Source organism: Manis pentadactyla, chromosome 14 (genome assembly GCF_030020395.1).
Source record: "Manis pentadactyla isolate mManPen7 chromosome 14, mManPen7.hap1, whole genome shotgun sequence".
Classification (NCBI taxonomy): domain Eukaryota; kingdom Metazoa; phylum Chordata; class Mammalia; order Pholidota; family Manidae; genus Manis; species Manis pentadactyla.
In genome coordinates, this window is record NC_080032.1 from 12,409,001 (window position 1) to 12,422,046 (window position 13,046).

A 13,046-nucleotide genomic window follows, 5' to 3' on the forward strand; every position below is an offset into this window, starting at 1 on the left:
GAAACTCAGTTACTCAATATACTCCTGGAAGAAATGCATTTCAGGACCAAGAGCAGGCAAGAGGCTCTGTGTCTTTTTCAAAGCACTCACCCTGGGAGATAACTAGAGCACTCACAGGCAGCCCTGCCCAACCTGCCCCTTTGTCCAGCACATCACACCCCAGCTCCACTGTGACTGCTGCACGCAGCCCTGTGGAGGAGCACTGCCTGCCTTCTGCTGAGCCAGGAGTGCAGTGGGACACCACCCAAGCAGCGCGGGAAACTGTGGCAGCAGGTCAGCCAAGTCACAAAGAAGGTATGTGGCTATTTGCATGCTGTGTTTCCAAATGGTTTTCTTTTCTTCTCACAGGATTTGGTAAATGAAGATTAGTCCAGACAGGGTATAATGAGTTTTGTGTGTATTACTGCCCACCAAAGAAAGGTGGAATCAGAGCTTTGATTTTCCTATTAGTTGCCTCAATTAGTGCAGCATTGACCCACGGAGGGAGGAGAGGAATCCTAAAGAGATTAACACCAAATGCTAGCTACCTCCAAGAACATTTCACAAAGTTAACAATGGGGACGGGGATAGGGACCACACTGACTGATTAATAAACCAGAGTCCCCTTTCGGTCATCAGTAATTGAAAATCAAGATACTCCTTTTAGTTAATGAATTCAGTTGTCAGTCCCTGTGTTCCACTAAGTCACTGGATATACTGACATGGGAAATGACTGTTTTCTGACACAAGGTCTTCCGAGATACCCAGGGATGACTAGGTCTGCCTCGCTTCATCTTCCATGCACGCCGAGAACACGGAGCTGCGCTTTGCTCCCTGAGGATTCCGCGCTCCTCACCTGTCTGCATCTGTTCCATCAGCAACCCCGGCTCTCCACTTCCTCTTCCATTTCCAGTCTGACAGTTTAGTTATTAAACTCAATATCTAGATCCTATTTTAAAACCCGGATCCTAATAATTCCTTGGCCCTTGACTAACTCCACATGCAGAGGCGTATGAAGATGGCAGCTTCCCTCCGTTGCCATTTTACCTCTGCATCTCTCCACTGAGACCAACACACCAAAGACCACTTAGCAGAAGCTGTGGCTTGGAGGCTGCTATGCTATTTGAAAAATGGCTCTAAGGGTAGCAGGGAATTTTTTAATGTGGGCAGAGAAGAAAAAAATCCAAACTGCCAAAAATTTCATGAAGAAAGGGTATTCGTTTGGAAGCATCAAGCTCCGAGTAACAATTAGAAGAAAAATGGATGAAAGCGACTATATAACATGAGAGCCACACCTTCAAAATTCAATCAAATGAACACACACCTCTGGTGAAAAACAGATGTGCACACTTCTTCTATCAGCACACCTCACACTTGAGCAGCTTAAATGCTTGCTCAATGCTTGAGAAACTCAATGATCACCTATTTAATTCTGAGCACCACAAAAAAAGCAGCTTTCAGAAATTCTCTCTCAGCAACCCACTGTCCCTGCAAAAGGAAGGTTAGCTTGAACTGTTTGAAAACCTTGTGACCATACAAATACAAAATGTGCCTTGGTCCCCAGCACAAATGGAACATGCCATCATCTCCCATCTACCCTCAGTGGGTTAACAGCCAATAACCGTCACACCCTTTGTAGATCATGGCTAAGAACAGTGACCCCAGCAACTCTGCTGATGGACTAGAGGAGCAGAGGCTCTTCCTTCTCATGACATCTTAGAGTTGAGGACTTCAGAAGCTTCATCTCTAGATTCCTTTTTCTCCTTCAACTAAGGAAACAGAATCCCAAAGAGACGAAGGCACTTGCCCAAAGCCACACAGTTAACTCAGAAGCACTGTTGATGGCACTTGGTTCTCCCAGCCACCATATCCACTGCCCAGCTGTGCAGGGAGGGCAGGCAGCTGTCTCCCAGCTTCACAAACACAGCCCTCTGCTAAGGTGCCCTCCCTGTCTGCAGAGGCACATGCAGAAGCCTGGTGATGTCTCCGCAAGACTCTTCAGATAAAGCCACAGGCCCTAAACTTTTCTGTCCCTGGGAGACAACGGCTGTCAACTGGCTATGAGAGCTGACCCTGCCGCTGCCAGGGACCCAGCAGTACCTGGACCCTACATGGCTGGCGTTTTGGTTTTCTCTTCCATTACAGATGCTATAATTCCACAGCTCAATCTAAATTAGAAAGGGCACATAACAAGTTTTATGTTTGACTTAACAGAAAACAAATTTTATACTGGAAATCAAGAAGAGAAAAAGAAGAGGCAAGGAAAGTTAGTATATTCATTAAGAGCAAAGAAAGCCTAAATCCAAGACAATACAGTCTATGTTAACTCACGTTATGCTGCTCTGGTTTACCGAGAGCTGGATGCGACATCCTAGGCAAGCCCTCAGGGCTCCTACAGCCCCCCTCGGGGTCAGTGTGCTCTATGTGAAAACACCTAGGCTAACAGCTCTGACGACCTCCACCTCCCTTACACTCAGAGGCCCTCCACAGCTCTGCACAGCCCATAGGCAGATGACCAGAGACAGAGTTCTTGTCCAGGTTAATGAAGTCACAGGCCTCTCCAGAAATTTCTTCCTGTCGAGTCTGGAATAGATCTGAAATCCCTCCAGGCTCTTGTTCTAAACTATTAGGCTTCAGGGGGGAAAGAACCACATTTAACTCTGTAAGTATGAATCTCACTGGCTAATAATTGTACAACCATATTCAATACTGGGTCACTTCTAGCTTCCAGAAACTCAAAGCTCCATGGTTTGGGACTAGGGAGTCTTGTGGGTCCCCAAACACCAAAACAGAAGTAAAATTCAAGTAAAATCCATCAGAAAGGGCCCATAAAAGAATATGAAGACATTTCTCAAAGACTTAACCAATGTCCTATAAAAATGATATATAATGGAGGATGTCAGCTATGGTTTCCATTAGATTAGAGCAGAGATCAACTTCAAAACCCACTAGGGTTTATTATGCCGTATTAGAAAAATCCCAGCCTGTCCATAATTTTCAATTAATATACACATGCCACTAAAGATGGCAATAAAGGGATTAGACATTAAAATGCAGAATCTTAATTCCTACCTTTCAAAAGCAATATTTTTAGTATCAAGGCTGGTGTTAATGACTGGGCTTGTGAGCCGCCTCTCAATATCCCTGCCTTTTGGCTTCATCAAGTCCAGAGTGAGGCGCTCCATTTCTTGGGAAAGGTCAAAGTGTTCTGTGGTGACCACTCTGTCATCATGGTTGACTTCCATCAACTCCGCCCAGGTGTCTGTTAATGGATCAAGAACACAACGAAGGGCAGTGGAAGGAAGACGCGAACACAAGGGAGTCTCATATGTTAAAATTCATCACTGTTCAAAATCCTACCTCCTGGGTGTTATCTGCTAAAATCAAAAGACCACTGCTTATCAATTACCTACTTGCACAGCGGTGACCTGGCCACTTTTCTGAAACTCATAGGAGGCTGTAGGCCATCTTCCCTAAAGATGCAGACATTAAAAATAATTTACATTCTTTGTTAGCGACTCTTCCTCTGTGTGTTTTTTTTTAAGATAGATGATTACATAATGAATATAAATTACTTATGCACAACACTACTTTAGCAACGCCACTCCTCACCCTCCCTCGGGAGGATCACGTCTGATTATAGAGAGAACATAAAGGCACAGAAGACAGAATCCTGTACACATGAGACAGACACATGTCAAAAGGTAACCATGTTGGGTAATACATGATGTGTGCAAGAGAACTGTGCAGACAAGAAAATAAGATACAGGAATTGAGAGCTGCAAAGTTACCAAGAACTTTTTTTAAATGCCCCAGACAGGATCAGATAAGGCATATGAATGTGAATGCATTCTGATGGTTAAAAATCACTCTAACTGAGCAGTGATTAATACAAGGGGATCACTCACCTTCTCCCTTGAATATAAAACTACGCCTCCCTCTTATCCAGCTCATGTTCTCAAATCCCAGCAATGTGACATCAACACGCAGTTTGGCACCACTTTTCCAAATACGACAGACATCATTTGGGCATATTCTGGAAACCAAGGGCACTGGAGAAGAGAAGTATGCTACTGAGAAAAAGCAGACGGCCAAGTAGAACACCCAGGCCCAGGAAATCAAGATTCTTACTTTTATAATAAGAGGACAGGGATGACAAGATGGTGACCCTCATATAGAACTGGACTTGGCTCCGACACTTACAATATAGGAAGTGACTCTTAAAAAAACTAAAAATGGACCTTCTGTTCTACAGCTCTTGATTAAAGTACAGATCTATATCCTGCCAAAGAAAACTCTAATGAATGAATTTCCCAGGACTATTCTCATTCCCAGAAGGAACCTCTCTCATCGGTGGCCGTTAGGGCCCGTGTGTTTCCATCTGGCCCTTCTCACTCACGTATGCTACTCTTGGCTGAGGCTATCATATCGTCACATCTACCATTAAAATATCCATCGTCTACAATGTGCTTGCTCTTTAACAAGACCTGAAATCAGAGTGATTATCTGCTTTAGAAAAGAACTAGTTTCTTGAAGAATCTGAGATTTTCTTCTTTTATACACTTCCTACTTCATTTAAATGTTTCATTACAAATATGACTTCTTGTCTGAAAGGGAAGTCTGTAAGTGAGAATGGCTGAAAACCTGGGAGTTAGGAGCTGTCTTTAACTGATCTACAAGAAAAAGAAGTAGAACATCCATAAAAATTACTGTCAGTCAATGTGCCTTACGTAAGAATTTACAGAAATATATCCATTTTGTTAAAATAAGCTCATCTTTTTCTCCTCATCTTTTTTCTTAGAAAAACAAGACTAAAAGAATCAAGTTGAACCACATAAGGAAATGAGTAACTAAATTATGGTAAATCTCTTTGCTAAAATTTTAGCCATTTAAAGTGACATTTTAAAAAACTAATAATATGGACAAATGTCAGCTATAAGAGACGAAAGGAGGATACAAAATTGTCTGTATGTTATATTTATAGATGCTTGGGAGAAAAAGTCTTATGTAGGGGGAAAACATACTGCACAGTTTTAACAGTAGTTGTGGACTGGTTTTCCTTATTCTTATCTATGCATTTCTTAGATTTTTAAACATACCTAACTTCTATAAAGGAAAAATAAACCTATATTCAGGCTCAATAAATTGAGGAATAGAAATTAATTACAAGCACACAGCCACTCACCCCAGCTGGTGAATTCCCATTTCATCTGCACATAGAAATCCGGAGCCTGAAGGGCAAAGGTCTAAAATAAATTACCCTTGGCACTATTAACCAAACAAAAATACAGTAAGGGTTAATGGTAAAGTTTTTTTTTACAGGGGGCCAGGGGGAGAAAACAGAGAACAGGCGAACCAACATAAAGTGCAAACCCATCAAAATAAATGGTTGTTTTATATTCAGGCTGTTATTTTATCCTGATATAAAGTATGTCTAGACAGTTAATAAGGGTAGCTGAAAGCAACAAGGTTGGAGGGGGATAAAATCCAATCTGATTTAGGGCTCAGTCAGGATCCCAACAGGAGCAGAAAGATGAACCTGGGAGGACGCACTGAAGTATGGCTGTGCAAGGTGGATAATGGGCTATGCTAAGCCAAGAGCAAGGAAGGCCAGTTCCATCTATTCCAACTTGACGGGTAAAAGGCTTTGTGTGTGCTGGGAAGTTCATCTTACGTATCGGCCACTCTGTGAAACCAGAGAGGCTGCTGGACATCACTTCCCCCGGAAGTTGATTTTTCCCTCCAGTTAACCAAGGACTTTACCCCCACTTTCCTCTTAGACTTTTAGAATTTGGCTTTTTGCAGTTTTACAACACCAGGATGCGGCTCTGATCTACCGTGAATTCTTATAAAAGATTCTTAGAGCACTACTTAAGAAATCCAACAGTTAACAACCAAAAAGAAAAATGCTAGAAATGCCAGGTGTTTTCTGTTCCCTCCCGCCCCCACGACTGGAGGGCCCAAACTCTACCCTACAGTACAACCAGCCAGGGTTACACCAATCAGTAGACACACTCCAGCAGTTAGCAGGTAAGAAAGGCAGGCACATTTTAAAGAGACACTTGAAAGACAAATGTCAACAACAGCCTCTGGTGCCACTAAGCACACAGGTCATTTACGGACTGTCTATAACTTCAGCAGAGATTACAATTCAGTGCCATTCATTGCTACAGGTCAATACAGGTTAAAAGAGAAAATCCTTTACACTGAAGTTTTTTAATGAAGAGTAATCCCCTGGTAAATAAATCATTTTCTGTTTTGTAAAATGGGTAAATGATGTTTCTAGTTCCTCCTGCAATTAGATAAGGAAACAATAAATCCACATGATCTTTGCACTTGAAAATACACCCATTTAAAAACAATGCATACAATTACTTCATATTTCATGGAAGGTTTCACTGTAGTACATGAAAAGTGAGTATCTTAGGCATCATTTCATTTGAGCATCATAGAAATTTTTTCAAAAAGAGTGCTCAGACAGTGAGAAGTGATTGTCTTAACGTATAGCAAAGTTGTTCTTTTTCTCAACAGAGTTGTTAATTTTTCTTAGGAAATGTGTTTTGACTAAAATTGTAAAGCCGATTTAGCTAGGAAATATCTAGCAGAGTAAATGACATGAAAATTGAACCACTGGTACTTTCTTATCTCCAGCTGGCCTGGAAATATTGCACAAGTTGACTGATACGATGATTCTTGCAGGTTAACAAAGACTATGTGAAGAATGGCAACCATCATCCAAAACAATCCACAAGGCTAGAGGTAAATGTTTTAAAGAAAGGTCTTCAAGTGTCACAGAGCCCATACACTTCAATTCATAGGACAGATAAACTGCCCCAAAGCCTGTAACTACAATAAGGCACAAATGCTAATGGCTGGAAGCGACAGGAGTGGCAAGAAGTTGCGTACAGATCTCTGAGCTTTAACAGGCCCTAGAAATCCATGTACAGCAACTGATGCTCTTCACAATTTCCTGAAGGTGACCTATGCTTAGAAGACTACTTTTAAAAAAACAGGTACTTAAACAAATTAATTGTTTGATGGCCATTTGTCTTAAGTTACTGTTTTTTAAATAGCACTTAAAAGGTTAAGTCTAGTGACCCAGAAACAGAGTTTGTGAGAGTCCCCATATATTTAACACTCAAGGAATAATGCTGTTTGATACTCAATATATCTATTGTATTCACAATTCATAAAATTCTTTAGGAAGGCACACAAGGATGTTATGGTGTGTCTCCAGCTATCATTTCAGCACTTAAATTATGGCACTGTCACATTTTTATAGATACCTCGAGAATTTTCTGGAGTAGCTCAGGAACTCCATCGAGGGCCATGGATGCGTTGTGGAAGTCCCGATGTTGAAGAACAGTGTACACCATCTCAGGATCACCAGTGCTCACAGCCTCATGTAAAACTAAAATCCAGGTAAAATTTAATTATCCGGTATTCTCATGCTTTCTGACAAATTCCAAAGCCAATCTGAGAAGAGTCAGTATAGATCAAACACCAATTTTTTCATCAAAGAGAAAGAGAGGCTGCAGTCCCGCCTCATCATTTATGATCATGACTGTTTACAGCTAGCTCTTAACTCAGTGAAAATAAAATAGTGTTACTCTTAGCATCTTGATAAAACCTCTACCATTGTCCCTCTCCTCCTTTTCCTACCACTGGTTCTGAAATCCTGACAATTTCCTTTTGATTTTGCCTATCCTGAGCTACCATCACATTCCTCAGGGGAAGTCTGGCCTCCACACGCATGTATAGCGGAAAGGTTTTGCACTGATAGCTGCCTTCTGGGTGAGGAGACACTCTCCACCGAGGGCTTTTGGCCCAGGACACAATTTGGGCCATTGTGCTGCAAATCAGCCAGCAGCCTCCAAGACTCCCATCTCCTCGCCCCAGCCCCTAGTCCCAAGAAACTTTATCTTAAGATAAAGATAGCTCTGAAGACCATTATGATTGAGACTGGCCTTTGTTCAGAAAAAGAAACTGAAATGAAAGCCTTTCCATTATTTTAAGTCTACTTGCCTGTCCATCCCTCACGATTTTCTTTTGTAACATCTGCTTTGTGTCGGAGCAAGACTCTAGCAGATTCCAAATGCCCCAAAGACACAGCAAGATGCAACAAGGTTCGGCCTCGTGGATCCAGAGCCTCCACATTCTGTGAAACAAACACTGGCATGTATATAATTGGATACATTACATTAAAACACGGAAATGTGCTTGAGAGATCATTTTAAACATAAAAATAGAAAATAGTATTTACACATTAACTACAACAATAGATGGAAAAATGAATGCTTGCACATGGGAAAGGTTGAAATATACATTTGGGGACAATAAACAAAGATGACAGTTACTGAGTTCTTTTTTCTTTAAAGTTAAGGGCCTAAAAATTAAATGCCGGCTACAGGTCTCATATCATCAAACACAACCTTCAGCTCTCAACAGCACTTAAATTAAGTCTAAATAAGGCCAGGGGCTCTCATGAAATGCCACCCCTTTGGCCCTATGACACAGAACATAGGGGATTTCTCAAGCACAAATCAGCATTCAAGTCTAGAACAGGAAGTGTAGGACTTTCATCAAAACTGAAAGTACAGAAGATAATTTGGTCAGACAAGAACTACATTCTCTGGTTGGGTTCCCACCAAAACACCGCTCTCGTTATTGTATACTGCGTTCCAAGAGTCCCAAAGTAGCATCCACAGGTCCTACAGACAATAGGCATGACCCACCAGGCATGGATGTGGACAGAGTCAGAGATAAATGTAATACACACATGCCATTTTGGTCCGTTTCCCCTCAAGGGTTTTCTTCCCCATGCTAGACACAGCCATCTGGCTTTTACTCCTCATTCCTGGCCCTCCTTCCGGCACCTGCACTGGGTCTGCAGAACCAAGTGGCACTTTCTCTAGTGTGAGCTCAGTCTGAATGACTGGTGTCCAAAGACACCTTTGAGTGTTCTTTCAAGGACACAATGAACTGCCATGGGACTTTGGGAATATAAAAACGTTTTAAGTGCCATAATACTTCTTAGAAAATATACTTTATCTTGATTTGAGATGCTAGTTGTGCAGGCATTAACTGCAGCCACCAAAGATATCCAGAACATGCTACTTCTTCGCCACAGGAAGGAAGAGAAGCAGGACAGTGGGTAAACTATTATCCAATAGCTACTGAGCCTCTTTGTTTTACTAATTGTATCACGGCTGGTGTGAAGACAGAAGCTGTTACCGAGGAGTAATAGAAGTGGTTGAAAACATTCAGCTAAGTGCACACACGTCCTCTTGGACTACCTAGGCCTCAGCGTTCTCGCAGGCACTGAAACACCAGCACGTCTCCTGACACAGGTCCCACACCACCTCCCAGGAGTTCCTGACTTTTCCCTAGGGTATGGCTTATCTTTCTCACCAAAGAGATTGAGAATTCCAAAGTGTAGGATCCAAGTCTTAATATTTCCTAGCTTTTGCCACCCTAGTCTCTAATTTGCATTCAATCACTGTTTTTGGAAAAAAGCAATATGACTGAAAACTAGGAACTTAGTTGAAGTTTAGACAATAAAGAAAGAATTAGCAAATTCATTAGCTTCTTACACATATGTTATATAAACTGTTTCCCTACCTAACAAGTTCAACCTACATGAGAAGTGCTAGGTTTAGCACACTGTCTGACACACAGGAGATGCTTAACAATACTTATCTCACAAAAGGGAAAACTATTTACTGCGATTCACATCCCAGAACAAAGCTAACATCTCAGGACTAACACTCAAGCTCTTAACTTAACAAATGGGCAACCATTAGATATGATGTATGAAATCAAAATCAAATACATTAAGTTGTTGACTTTTTTCTATTTTGGACCACAGGGAAATGTGTATGTTGTAAGCCACATAGCAGTACACTTTGCATGTCTAATTATAACTTTTCAGAGCCTCCTGGGCCTCATTCTCATTTGAAAAGAGAGCAGGGAGGAAAAATACTACAGTACATTATGGTGACAATGTGATTAAAAACAATGGATGAATAAAGGTTAGAGTGGAATTTAGTAACATACAGCATAGAAAATCAGTAGGGAAAAATCAACAAAACCGAAACTGGTCCTTGGAAAATATCAATAAAATTGGCAGACATTCAGCTAGATTGACCAAAAAAAGAAGGAAGACTCAAGTTACCAAAAGCAGGAATGAAAGAGGGGATATTCTACCAACTCTATAGAAAAAAAAATTATTATAAAGGAACACAATGAAAAACTGTACGCTGGCAAATTAAAGAACTTAGATGAAATGCACATATTTCTAGACAGACACAAACTAGTAAAACTGACTTAAAAAATAGAAAATCTGAATGAATTTATAATAAGAGATTGAATCTTAAAACTTCCCTGGAAAAAAACTTGGGTCCAGATGGCTTCACTGGTGAATTCTCCAAACATTCAAAGAATTAATACCAGTTCTTCACAAACTCTTCCAAAAAAAAAGAAGAGAAAGGAAAACTCCCCAACTCATTTTATGAGCCCGGTATTTTCCTGATGACAAACACTCGCCCCACCACACACAAAAGTATTTAAGAAAATTCAATGCCCCTTCATGATTTAAAGAAAAAAAGAAAGAAAGAAACACAACAAACTAGGAATAGAAGGGACTTTTTCAAAGAGCATCCATCTATGAAAAACCCACAGCTAACATCATACTTAATGATGAAGGACTGGATGCTTTCTCCCTAAGATAAGGAATAAGACAAGGACATTATCTTTTCATCACATCTATTCAACACTGTACTAGAAATTCTAACCAGGCAATAATGCAAGAAAAAAAATTTTTTAAGCATCTAGATTGGAAAGGAAGCAGTAAAACTACCTCTATTCACAGACGACACAATCTCATATACAGAAAATCCTAAATGAATCTACTAAAGAAGCATTAGAGCTAATAAACAAGTTCAGCAAGATTGCAGGATAAAGATGAATATACACAACTCAACTGTAATTCTATACACTTGTAACAAATAACTCAAAAATGAAATTAAGAAAACTCCATTTACAATAGCATCAAAAAGAATAAAACATTTAGGAGCAAGTAACAAAAGAAGTAAAAAATTTATACTCTGAAAATTATAAAGCTGTAAAGCTTTGTTGGAAGAAATTAAGATCTAAATAAATGGTAAAATATCCCAGTTCATTGCTCAGAAGACTTAATATTTAAGATGTCAATACTCCCCAAACTGAGCTACAGTCAGTGCAATTACTATGAAAATTCCACCTGGCTTTTCACAAAACTGACAAGCAGATCCTAAAATCGTAAGGAAATACAAGGAACCCAGAACAGCTAAAACCATCTTGAAAAGAAGAGCAAAGTCTGAGGACTCACACTTCCTAAGTTCAAAACTTACTACACCAAGTTACAGCAATCAAGACAGTGTGGTACTGGTATAAGGATAGACATATAAATCAATGGTATACAATTAAGAGTCCAGAAATAAACTTAAACATTTATGGTTAATTGTTTTTCAATAAGGGTGCCAAAATAATTCAATGGGGAAAGAATAATCTCTCCAACAAATAGTGCTTGACCAACAGGATCTCCACATGCAAAAGAATGAAGTTTTGCATATAGCACATCCAAAAATTAGCCCAAAATTTACCATAACCCAAATGTAAGAACTAAGACAAAAGAACTCTTGGAAGAAAACACAGTACATCTTTATGACCTCAGATTAGGAAAAAGCCTTTTTAGATACCACATTGAAAGCAAAATAGACAAAAGAAAATTCACATAAATTGCACTTGACCAAAACAGAAAATTTTTTTACTTCAAAAGATACCATAAAGAAAATAAAAAGACAGCCCACAGAATGGGAAAAAATATTTGCAAATCATGTATCTGATAAGGGGCTAATATCCAGAATACATGAAGAACTCTACTCAAAAAGAAAAAGACAACCTAATTTTAAAGTGGACAAAGGATTTGAAAAGACTTCTCTTCAAAGAAGATAATACAAATGGCCAATAAGCACATGAAACGATACTCAACATCACTAATCATTAGGGAAATGCTAATCAAAACCACAAGGAGACACCAGTTCACATCCACTAGGATGGCTACAATCACAAAGACAGATAATAACAAGTGTTGCCAAAGATGTAGAGAAACCAGAACCCTTGTACACTGCTGGCAGGATTGTAAAATGATGCAACCAATTTGAAAACCAGTTGGCATTTCTCAAAAAGTTAACACACAGTGACCATATGACCTAGCAATTCCTCTGGCAGGTATTTACCCAAGAAAAATAAAAACATACAACCACAGAAAAACTGGTACACAAATGTGAATAGCAGCATTATGGTCACAATAGCCAAAAAGTGGGGAAAAAGCAAATGTCCAACAACCAGTAAATGGACAAACCAAATGTGGTATATCCATACAGTGGAAAATTATTCAACCATGAAAAGGAATGAAGTACTGATACCTGCAACAGCATGAATGAACCTTGAAAACATGCTAAGGTAAAGAAGCCAGACACAAAAGGCCTTATGTTGTTTGATCCCATTTATATGAAATATCCAGAATAGACAAATCTAGAGAGATGGCACATAGATTGAGGTTTCATGGGGCTGAAGGGGTTGAAGGGAAATGGGAGTGAGGGACTTATTTTTGGGGTGATGAGAATGTTCTGGAATTTGATAGTGATGGTTGCACAACTCAGTGAATATACCAAAAACCATTAAATAATATATTATAATGGATGAATTGAATGATAAAGTGAATTATCTCAATAAAGATGTTTTAAAAAGTCAACGTACGTATGGGATTTATGTAATATATAAAACTAATCTACTGTCTATATACTGTTTGACGAGTTCCTTAATTTCTCTTGAGCTTTAGTTTGCTCCCTTGTAAACTGGGAACAATAGAAAACACCTACCTTCCAGAGTTCTTACAAGGGTGAAAGCACAATACCTAAACCTATAGTAAGTGCTAAGAAAAGTTAGCTCTCATTACCATACACCCACACCGCGTAGTTTTATATGAGCTGTCACTTTCTTCCTAAAAGGGATTTGTTCAAATG

General features: G+C 39.7%; 1 protein-coding gene across 2 annotated transcripts in view; it reads right to left on the reverse strand.

Moving 5' to 3' along the window:
- ANKRD13A (ankyrin repeat domain 13A) overlaps positions 1-13,046 on the reverse strand; it is a 32,617-nt gene that overhangs the window by 14,945 nt on the left and 4,626 nt on the right. For both annotated transcript variants that reach the window (XM_036904061.2, XM_036904062.2), the window contains 5 exons: positions 8,005-8,137; positions 7,266-7,390; positions 5,165-5,210; positions 3,888-4,031; positions 3,052-3,241 (listed from right to left, as the gene is read on the reverse strand). In XM_036904061.2, coding sequence (XP_036759956.1) covers positions 3,052-3,241; positions 3,888-4,031; positions 5,165-5,210; positions 7,266-7,390; positions 8,005-8,137 — 638 coding nt within the window. The remainder of the gene's footprint in view (positions 1-3,051; positions 3,242-3,887; positions 4,032-5,164; positions 5,211-7,265; positions 7,391-8,004; positions 8,138-13,046) is intronic.